This window comes from Castanea sativa, chromosome 5 (assembly GCF_040712315.1).
Source record: "Castanea sativa cultivar Marrone di Chiusa Pesio chromosome 5, ASM4071231v1".
NCBI classification, from domain to species: domain Eukaryota; kingdom Viridiplantae; phylum Streptophyta; class Magnoliopsida; order Fagales; family Fagaceae; genus Castanea; species Castanea sativa.
Window position 1 is genome coordinate 75,316,602 of NC_134017.1, and position 11,839 is coordinate 75,328,440.

General features: G+C 34.1%; 1 protein-coding gene across 1 annotated transcript; it reads right to left on the reverse strand.

The window, feature by feature from the left end:
- Positions 1-3,388: 3,388 nt before the first annotated feature.
- On the reverse strand, positions 3,389-7,957 carry LOC142634517 (F-box protein At5g03100-like). Its single transcript, XM_075808828.1, has 3 exons — positions 6,687-7,957; positions 4,574-4,756; positions 3,389-4,066 (listed from the first exon to the last, which is right to left on the reverse strand). The coding sequence occupies exons 1-3, from the start codon at positions 7,638-7,640 to the stop codon at positions 3,734-3,736; spliced, it is 1,470 nt and encodes a 489-aa protein (XP_075664943.1). The 5' UTR covers positions 7,641-7,957; the 3' UTR covers positions 3,389-3,733.
- Positions 7,958-11,839: the final 3,882 nt, after the last annotated feature.

Genomic DNA, 11,839 nt, shown 5'->3' on the forward strand with positions numbered 1-11,839 from the left:
AAAATAGAGGGTTAGATGTTTAGTGGTGGGGGTTAAAAGTGAGGGGAAAGGAAGCTTCAAGTTACTTGTGAATATATCTAAATATAATTTAATTATAAAAGAATTATGATTGTGATTTTTTTTTTCAAACAAAGTGTGATTTTATTTGAAATTTAATTAAAATCTATATTAAAATTTTTAATTCAAATCAGTGCTTTTTTTTATGACTAAAATCATACTAATAGTAAATAATATATATATATATATATATATATATATATCTCTCTCTCTCTCTCTCTCTCTCTCTCTCTCTCTCTCTCTCTCTCTCTCTCTGCAATGCGCAACCCTGAAACGACACACCGAAATATTTTATTGATGGCAAAATAATGGTTGAAGACACTGATCTATCGACTGTTGCCAAAGCCACTATTTTGGTGGTCTAGCCACCAGTGTTGGCGACACTGTAGGCAGAGACACCAATCTAGCGGCGGTCACCGGAAACACTATTTCAGAGGTTTGACCATCAGACCTCCACCACAAGTGGCTCCATTGACTGAGCCACCGGTGTTGGTAGTTTACTTAAAATTTAAGTTTAAATTTAAAAAGTATGACCATTAGGGAAAGTAATAAAAAATTGATGAAGAATGAATATTTTATTGAAATATCTTGTAAAATAGATAAACTGATGTGAGTATTTTGTAAAAGTAATAATGTAAAATAAAAAAGTATGTTTTTTGTGTAAAATAGACGGAATCTTTTAAAAGAGCTGACGTGGTTGCTCTTAATGTGTTCACTTAAATATGATATTGAAATAGTGGAAATCTTTAAGGTCCATATAAGAAATAATAGAAAATACAAGTTTATATGCGCGTGGGTTAGACATTGGGTTAGACTTTAGGTATGTGTGGATTGGGCTCTCTTGTCTAAATAATAATAATATTTTATTATTTTATTTGCCTTCATTTTCATTCCTTTCTATTTTTTTATTTTAAAACATTCAATCAAAGTTACTTAATTTCATTCCATTCTATTTTTTACCATTCATTTCCCTTACTTAAATACATTCAATTCCATTCTTTTATGAACTCCCAAACGAAGCGATTAACAAAAGAGAATACAGAAATGGGATGATATTCATAGAAACATAAAGTAAATGAGAATATCATCTCACATGTAGAAAAAAGAGAATACAGAAATGAGAATATCATCTCTTATGTGCAACTAAATCACATGTTGACAAAATCACAAATTTTTCACATAAACTGAGATGATATTCCACCAAAAGTCAAAATAAAATAAAGTACACCCGGATTCACTACAGGAGATTTTGTGATGGCCATATACTTTCTGGACTTTATATGTTTTAAGTGCATTTGGTTTAAGAAAATTTTCAATAGATTATGAGGTCTTGGATTTATTAGCGACATTATCAACTCCCTTTTTTAGCTCTCTGCTAGGCTCTTACCCCATTAATCTGAACATAAGAAATGGTAAGCAGCTCAACTTTATATGTGTGTGCCAAGAATTTGCTGGTATATAAGATCCACTTGATGGGATCTTTTCTCGATGTGGTTGTAATCTCTTGTAAGTTTAGAGAAAATTGTTGCAACTCATTATTATATAGTGTACAATTTTACTTGTCTAGGTCCGGTGCCTTTTCCATTCTTATTGGATGGTGATCCATGTGAAAAATCGTTGTCTTATTTGTGGATTTATACAGTGTTTGGTTCATTTATTTGAATTTTCTATGGATTTGAGACTCCTTGTTAGCAGTACCAATGAGTTCCAATTAGCTCAAATGCTCAATTAGTAAAGTTTGTTGTCGTCGAATAAAAGATTTGAAGTTCAAACCATGTCTATAATCTATACCAAAAACCAACTTGTGTCTTAGCATGATGATAAGAGCAATAACTATAGAGCCGGTGCTATATGTTTAAATTCTACCGTATCTACTGCACAACTGAGTGAGGGCCCTAATCACAATCCTCTAATACTAGTTACTTTGGCCTCTTGTTTTGGAGGTTTCCACTGTCCATGTTGTTTAACAAACACAAAGCAACTAAAACTATAGGGCGATGACTTCTAGGCATGCCTTTTAACTCTTTTAAGTATTAGGACCTTGATCCTTTTAACTCTTTCAAGTATTTGGACATTGACAACCAATTTTATATTGGGGAAAGTCATTTTTCTTAGAAAACCAAGTGAATTATGACAAAATGAAAGCGGATTCCGTGCAACAACAAATAGAGGACTGCCTAGGCAGACAATGACTCTCAGCATTTTGATGCAGCTTATTATTGATGGCTTATTTGCCATTTGCTGATAGTATGTTAAAATGTAACTGTAATTAATAAACAAGTGAGCTAAAAAGTCAAAGAAAATGTCGATGACAAACCGATCAAGATGTCTTCTTAGAAATCTTTGGAGCTTTTTTTTTTCTTTGTTTTCTCTCTGAGTCCTAGGGCCATTTGGGTGGTGGAATGTTATGGATAAAGTTTCTTATGGATGATATCACTGACTTGACTTCCAGATCCAGAGCGTGTAATAGGTTCTGTTAGATTCATAATAAAATTAAGAATCATGGCTGTGGCTACTGATCTCCATTATAAAACAGTTGGTTGAGTTTGAAATTTGATAGCTCAGAATTATAAATTTGTTAAAAAGAAGGTTTTGGTGTTGTATGCGTAGAGCCATAAGGCTCTGCATGTGTCAAATATCAGTTATCAATTCATCTCTATGTCCCTAATATCAAATCATCAAAAAAGTCATTCATATTGATAACTGATATTTGACACATGCAGAAATGTTATCTTTGTACTACCAAAAGAGTCATTAGGGACACATTGATATTTTTCAAGAACCAAATTAAGCTATATGTTTCTAACTGTAATCCTTTTTCTTTAAATAATAAAAACGTGCATAATCTTACTTTTCTCTCTCTCTCTCTCCCTCTCTAGAACCAGATAATCAAATACTCAGTGATAACCAAGTTTGCATTCAGGTGATGTTTCTGGCCTTGAAATTCTTGTTCTAAAGACTCCATCATGCTTCAATCAAATTAACGATTTTACGACAAAATACATTAAAAACAAGTTTATAACTTGTGAAAGATTTTTTAAAGTATCAGGAGGAAGCTTGTCATGTTAACCATTGATAAAATTAAAATAAATAAAATCTCTACAACTAGCAGTAAACTGTGTACACAAGTTACGTATTCATATTGAAAAAAAGGGGGTTCGGAATAAGAGTTGGAGTTACAACACCATATGGGATCCTTGAGATGAGAAATGATTCCCTCTTCGACCAAGGTGTCAAATTTAAACATCCAAGACTTTATAAGCTCTACAAATCATCCAATTAAAGCACTTACATGATCCTTAAATTGATTAACAATAGCATCTGTTTATGGTAACTTTTTCTGTTGAAGTCATTTTTTTGTTTGGTCTGTCAACAAGCTACTCAAACCAAGCGTTCAATCAATATATGGGTCAGAAAACTTGGAAATTAAACTATTACAAATATAAAAGTAGCAAAGAGATTAGACAAGAGAAAATGGCACCACTTTCATACATCCTCGAATTCAATGGTGTAATAGAACAAGCTTAATATTAAGAAGATGACACTACTACATTTTGAGGACAGAATATTGAAAAAGCTAGATCATAAAGTTATGTTTAAGAAGAAAAATCTCTAAATATGAACTAATGTGATAGTAATATATGAAATTGTTGTTTATGAGAATTCTGACAGATCCTCAAATGAACATAACCACAGCATTTGGAGAAGATTTTTGGTATGATAAAATTAGTTGAGTGACCTGCAGAAATTCATGTGCCTCCACAAGAGTCGGGGTTTGATTAGTAGCCTCTCTTTTTTCATATATAACCATCTTCTCTAGCACCCTTGCATGCTTAAGCAGAAACTGTACAAACCCAAGTACAAATGACAACCCAAAACACTTTGCTTTGAAACCAACAATCTCAACCGTCTTAAGATGCAGAGAGAAACACTCAAATGTACTCTTTGATTTCCAAAACTCCTCGTGATCAAAGTTATAATCATTGACAAATTCTGGCTTAAACTCCAACTGCAAATGAACATTAAGTTAAGGGCTAGATAGTTGAAAATTCCAATGTTAATTCCTTTGTCCAAAATATAAGTACATATCTTAAAGCAAGTGGAAAGGAGGCTCTAGAATTTTAAGGATCATCTCCATTTGAAACGGACCAAATTCATTGTTTAAATAAGATATTGCAAATCTAATTGTGTATCTAGTGTCAAGTTATTTAATATTAAATGATGTGGCACTCTATACCCAGATAAGAGGGAAAAAATCATAGTCGTGAAATTGATGAAAAGGATCATCTTCTGTTGGGGAGGGAGTCTGAATTACTTGCATAGTGCACATTCCAACCCCCAAAATTGTTCCTTTTTGGATTGTCCCGGGAAAATAGGACATTTTAAAAATCACTTTGACAAATAAAGTGGGTTGAGATCAAATAGAAGAAGTAAAATGCTAAAGTTTATATCAACTTTGTATTGTAAAATATCACTAGAGAAAAAAAGGGGAGGAAGTTCTGATAAAAAAACTCACCTTAGAGTTGCAGGAGGGTACCAAGTTTACAACCAGTTTCTCCAAATCAGGTGAACTCTGAAGCAGGTTAGTGATCCCTGGAAGGTCCCATTTGTTAAGCTCTGTGTCTAAGACCAAACATTTGCGCTCTGCCAATGGAGATGGCAAAGTTGTCACTTCCAATATTGTCAAGAGACTCAAGACCTTAGTACATGGCAAAAACAAAAACAACATGACGGCTTAGCATGGATAAGTTTTCAAATGCCTGAGAAAATATGCTTTAATACCATGTTCAAACAAGAATGATCAATCTTAGCAAAGAGAGGAAATTGGCTTCAGTACTAGTTGATAAAATGATGTTATTGAACTTTCTTAACCGGTGCCTTCCCCGACCGCCACCAAAGAAAAATAGAAAATATGATTTACATTATTAATTATTAGTTGCCACAAGAATGGCTGAGAATTCTGTTTTTAACTTTTTAATTAAACCGTGAGCTGACATAGTTTAATTAGTACTTTCTCCTATTACAGGTTTAATTAGTTGTTTCTCCTATTACAGGGTTTGAGTCATCGACTAAGACAACTATATTAGAGCATTCACAGCAGTGGAGCTAAATAGCTATATTGCTATTTTAGCTCCACTCAAACCACAAAAACCCACTTACAGCAGTGGAGGCAAAGCTAAAAAAATTTAGCTTTGCGCTACAGTGCTCATGTATCAATACATGAGCACTGTAGCTGAAAGTTATAAAAAAAAATAATATTTAATTCGGGCCCGATTAAAATAATTCAAAGCCTCTCTCTCTCTCTGTCTCTGTCTCTGTCTCTCTCTCAGTCACTCTCATCTCTGTGCACTGAAGCTTTCATCTCTCTGAACCTCATCTCTCTCAACTCTGAAGCTCGACGTCACCGACCCACCGCCGATCAGCCTCAGACTCACGCTGCCATCCGCCTCAGACCCACGCCGCTGATCCGCCATCCGCCTCAGACCCACGCCGCCGATCCGCCATCCGCCTCAGACCCACGAGTAGAGCGATGAGATTGAAGCCAAGAGAGATGATTGGCGCAAGTCTCGTCGGCCGGTACCGAATCGGACAGAGTATCGGGCATGGGTTTCGGTTTGGCTGTGTTGAATCCACTGTGTTGCCTTGCTCCTATTTCGATCGTGAAGGACCGAGCCATGCCGTTGGCAGCAAAATCGGGCGGTCCGTATCAGTTAAGGCTCGATTCGTCAGTGAAGACCATGAAACCGTGCCCCTCGGTGCAGGTATCGTCCACCGATACTGAATCGGACAGAGTATCGGGCATGGGTCTCGTCCACCGATACTAAAATCGTGCCCCTCGGTGCTGTGTTGATTTTTCTAAGTTTTTGTTTTGTTCTTCTTCACTGGTTTTGATGGGATTTGATGGCACGGTGGGTTGTGGTTGTACAGTAATTTTTATGGGTTTGACGGTGGTTGTGGTTGGAAGTTGGTGGATGAATGAAATATTATTTTATTGTAGTGTTTATATTATTTTATTCTGTTAAAAGCTAAAAATAGCTCCACTGCTGTAGAATGTGAGAAGGGAAAATAGATAAAGTAACTTTGTGTGTAGCTAAAAAGCTAAAAATTTAGCTCCATTGTTGTTGATGCTCTTATAAGTTTTTTCCAACTTATCAGTGAAGATAACCATTTTTTGTGTTCATAGATTGAACCTTTTCCAGAATCATATCATCAATGTGACCATGGCCATTATCCTTTATACAATAAAAGCTAATCACACAAATTAGAAACATTTAATAGATAGAATAAGAGAACATCTATAAAGGTAGAATATGCTGAAGAATCAAGAAGGTCCTCTTGATCAACTCTCTTCTTCAAATATATTCTTTCGTTTTCTTATATGCATTAAAAGAAAGGGGAAAAAAAATTATAAACTGTTACCTAGATGAATTTAACCACTTGTATTGACTAACACAACAAAACGATATTATCTTTTCCAAAATACAATTAAATTCAATCATATGATTCATTGATCAATGCAATAACATTATTGAATTTCAGTGAGAAACCTAAGATACAGGTTGTATCTAAGTTTTAGCCTTGAAAAGAAAACATACAATAAACTGCGATCTTTTAAGTATAAACCTTACCTGAAGACACCAGGTTGATATGGTGATTTTGGGAACATGAAGAAGCGATTCAAGAAGTTTCGTTAGCACACTCCGATTCTTTGAGTAACAAGATTCTCTTTCATAATCTGTCATTGTCCTCTCGAAACAGAGTTTAGCTTCAACCAAAGATGATACATTCTTCAACCGAAACCTCCTTCTATACATAAACCTGGATATACTTAGCGACCGAAGATTAGGAGCGGAAATTACTACTACAGAAAAGTCTTCAGACCATAGATCTTTACCTCCATCTAGTTCTAATTTTTGCAGGCTTGTAGAATTAATAGTGACCACATTCTTACCTTCCTTACCTTGAAACTCAAAGTTATACAATCTCAAATCTGTAAGAGCAGGACTACCCAACAAAATCTTACGTATCATATCACGGGTCAACCTAGCATAACCAATACATAATACTTTGAGCGAAGTCCAACGAATACGAGGTTTTGGTTCAAACTTACAACATCTTAGAGCCAATGTCTTTAACGACGAGTGAGTGCATAAACTTTGAGACAACTTGTAATAATCATAATTGGGTATCTCTGTATTACCAAGTTCTAGATAGAGGTTTTCAACATTGTGGGCTGTTGCGAAGTCAACCCAGAAGTCCACGTAACACTCGAAACGTGGTGTGTATCTGAAGTCGGTGATGTGAAACTTGTCTAACTTGTGAGAACGGTATAGGTGTAGGGTTTTACACACATAGACAGCGAAGTCAGTGACATGCTCTGAATCTTGATGGTCATAGAAGGATAAGCCTGAGGCAAAAGTCCATAACCAGTTCCACCTTTTTGATAAGTATGAGGCTTCGATGGCTTCTTCTGTGGGCAAGAAGGAGAGGATGTGGTGGAGAATGGAGTCTGGTAAGTCGCTGATACGGTCAAGGTTATGTCTTTTGGTACACACACAATTGCTATTGCTTCTTTCTTCCATGACCCAAAAGTCTTTTAAGGTCTTCGTTGATTCTAGGTTTTCTAGGGAAGTTGGTGATCTTCAAAATACTGGCTTACAAATATAGGAAATTTTGAAGGAATGTGATATAGTGTGGCATCTGGCTATCTGGTTTGGAGAGGAGAGCCCATTTAAGCTTACAGCTTACGTATGGGCCAAGAGATGGATTTTGTAAAGTGGGCTCTGAGTACTTGCAAGAAAATACATGAGCCTATGAGTATGCCCGCCTAGGGAAGGCATTGGGCAGGGCTGGGTGGAATGATTTTTCTGCCCCAGTTTCACCCCTTGGGGCCCACAGAGCCCCAATACTGTAAAATTCTACTTTTTGTTAATTAGTTTTATAACAATTATAATTTTTTTTAATAAAACCTATTTCATTAATAAATACATACTTCAAATTAGAACTAAACTCATCTCATCAAATCTAACTAATTTTTAGCAAAAACTAAAGTATATTATCCAAGTGTTTACAACTATAACCCTTGTCAACGTGAGACAAGGCGGGAATGGGATGGGGTGAGATGGATCTAAAATATTTAAACTCATCCCCTTCTAGCCTTGTGATGCAGAGCTAAAATCTCATCTCATCCCCACCCCACCAACTTTGCAAGGCGGGAAAAACCCGTGCATGGCAAAGCATGGGTAGGCAAGTCAAACTAGGCAAGGCAAAATTGCCATTCTGATCCATGTGCAAATAACAAATAATACCCAACAATCTATTGTATATCTCCTAATAGTTTGTTACATGAAACCATAATGAAGTCAATTTAGCTAAAATTTTATATTATTAAGTGGATTATAAATATAAAGATAGTAATTAGTATTTGAAGTGTGGACTGTGGAGTGATTTTTATTTATTTATTTATTTATTGTATGGTACTTTACTTTCAAGAAATTAAGTACTGGGTAATTTCTTTTTTCACTTTTTTTTTTTCATTTGTAAATTTTACATTTTTAAGTGGATTATAAATATTTAAGATAGTAATTAGTATTTAGAGTGTAGGTTGTGGAGTGATTTATCTTTATCTTTTTTTTTGTATGATACTTTACTTTTAAGAAATCAAGTACTGGGTAAATTTTTTTTTTCACTTTTTTTTTTCTTTTGTAAATTTTATATTATTAAGTGAAATATAAATATTTAAGATAATAATAATTATTTAGAGTGTGGACTGTAGAGTGATTTATCTTTATCTTTTTTTTTTTTTTTTCAATATTTGCCTCATAATTTGAGGGTTTTTCTCTAGTAAGGACAAATGTCTAGTAGAATAAAATATGTATTCAATCGTTTGGTTGTGGTTTCATCATGGATGTTGGTATTTTCCTTAAATTAAGGAAAAATTATTATTCTTTACTTTAAAATGGTTATAATAGTAAATCCTTAACGTGCATAATAAAAATATTTTAATCCAAAACCCAAATTCTAATAAGGAAATATGATTATAGCTAGATAAACCGATAAAGCTTAATGTTGTTGAATGATAGACTTGGATTTCAAATCCTGCTTATTAAAAAGAAAAATATTGGTGTTTTAGCTTGGTGGTAAAAACTATATATATATATATATATATCAATCACCATGGATTGAATGTAATTAATCTAATGGAGAAAAGTAATAGGCAGATATCTTTGGATTATGGACACATGCAAAGAAGTTGATAAAATTAATAAAAATAATAATATATGTGATACCGAGAGTACTACAAGATTCAGTATGTGTCAAATGTCAATTATCAATTCATCTCTGTGTCTCCGAAAATTATATGTTGTACCCGGCATATATGTCGGGTCTCTCACACAGAGGCGGGCCCCACAGTGTGTGGGACCCGCTAGTGTGTGAGTGACCCAGCATATATGCCAGGTACACCATATACCAGCTCCTGTCTCTCTAATCTGATATCAAATTATCAAATGACTTTGTATATTTACAAAGAAGAGGTTTCTAATTTTATTTCTTCTTCTTTAAACAATCAAAACAATCATGTGAATTCTAAATTCTCTTTTTTTTTTGGACCAGATAATCAATTACTCAGAGAATTAACCAGGTTTGCATTAAGGTGATCTGTTTTGGCCTTGAAATTCATTTTCTTAAAGATTTCATCATGCGCTTCAACCTGATAACACAATTCTACGACAAAATACATTACCAAACAATTTTATAACACGTGAAAGATTTTTATAAAAATATTAGGAGAACAACATGTCATGTTACCAATAGACAAATTAACTGATCCCTATAACTATTAGTAAACTCTTAAAATAAGTTGGGGTAAACTACATAAATGGTCCCTATCTTTTACACCAGATTTCAATTTAGTCCCTAACCTTTTAATTGTGTCAAATTGGTCTCTAACCTTTTAATGTCGTGTCAATTTAATCTCTGCCGTTATCTATTAGATAGAAAAGTCTGACATGTCAAATGACGTAAATAAATAAAAAAATTATTGCCACATCAACTACCTAGACTAACATGTCAACATTTGTAATTTTATTTTATGAAATATCAACATAATTTTAAATTAGAATACAAAAAAACAATAAGTGAGTCCCTAACTCACGTCTGTCAACAAGAACAAAAAATCCCTTTCCTCAATAAACAACAAAAATCTCTAACTCACAATCACAATTGCTTCACGTTTGGTCCTTTAGAGAGAAAGGTGAAGCACTACAGTGGACAAAAATTATACCGAAGGTGATGACTGACGGCAACGATTGGATCTAAGGGCCGACGGAGTCGCCGATCTGCTGCTAATATCTCTCTCTTTCGGTATTATCTTCCTCTTAGGTTTTTATCTCTTGTTTGTTTGGAATGGACCAGAAAGTGAAAGTTCAGTTTGAGCTGGTATTGACTTTTGGTGTAGTTTTAGGCAAATTTATCTTTTTGTTTTCCTTTTTGTTCACCTTTAAGGTTCCCTTTTAATTGTACAAATTTTTTGGGTACAAGGAGATAGAGAGCCCCAATTTCCTTCACCATATATGGTTCTCCAATTTGATTTTTTTTTTGGTGAAAACTCTTAAGGTAACCCTTTGATTCTGAACAACCCTCACTTATTTAGGACATTCATTCTTAATTTTCCTTGTGCTAGTATTTTAAGAGCAATATATTGGGAACAATTTGTTCTTGTTATAATTGTATTTATTTCTTGATTTTCTTTAATACCTTGGAATGCTATTTGAAACTTTCTAGCTAAGAACCTTAGCTATTATTAGTCTTTGATCAATGACAACATATATATGGAGGATAGTACCAGTGTGTAAGAGTACAATATCTTCCATGATAGGTAAATTGGAAGTAGTAGTGCAGCCATAATTTTGTTTAAAACTACTCATCTGCTTTTGCTTTAATTTGATGTCATTAAAGGTCTTTTTATGACACTTTTTTTTTTTTCCAGATTTTCAAGCAATTCTATACTCGTGGATATAGGAGCAACAAAGGAAGACAGAGGTGGTATTTTGTGTAAAGCAAGAAATGGCAAGCCTTTTTACTTGGCTGTGACTTTAACTAGACTTTTCTCATAAAACAACGATCATTTCGCTTGCTGTGAGAGAAGCTTTATTTAGCCTCAAGGAGCTTTGGATTTAAGTAGTCATCCTTTTGACTAGTTGGAGTGAATTATTTTTGTTCGAAAGCTATATGAGAAACAGTAACTAGGGAATGAATGCAATAGTGATCTTAGCAAGTTATGTAAAGCTACCTATCAAATTCTGAATCAGATTAAAAAGATTTGATTTGGGTTTTCTAAAAAAAACTGACGTGTTCTCTACCACAAAAAAAAAAAAAAAAAAAAAAAACTGATATGTTAGTCCAAGTTGCGGTTGATGTGGCAATTTTTTATTTTTTTATTTAGGCTGTTTGACACGTTAGACTTTTCTATCCAAGAGATAACAGCAGGGGCTAAATTGACACGCTATTGAAAGGTTATAGGGACTAAATTGACACAATTGAAATATTAGAAACTAAATTGAAATATAATGTAAAGGATAAGGACTAAATATGTAATTTATCCAATAAGTTATGTAGTCAATTATATTGAAGGGAGGGACAGAAATCAGAATGGAACTTGGCTTATTGAGATGAGAAATGATTCTCTCTTCGGTTAAGCTGTCAAACATTTGACTCTAATTAAGACTTCCTAAAGCTTTTCATATATATCATCCAATCAAAGCACTTACATGATCCTTCA

Coding starts and splice junctions, on each gene's coding strand:
- LOC142634517 (XM_075808828.1), bottom strand. CDS start 7,640: ATGGAAGAAAGAAGCAATAGCAATTGTGTGTGTACCAAAAGACATAAC. Junction 4,757..6,686: donor TATCAACCTGGTGTCTTCAG/GTAAGGTTTATA, acceptor CCATGTACTAAG/GTCTTGAGTCTCTTGACAAT. Junction 4,067..4,573: donor TACCCTCCTGCAACTCTAAG/GTGAGTTTTTTT, acceptor GTTCATTTGCAG/TTGGAGTTTAAGCCAGAATT.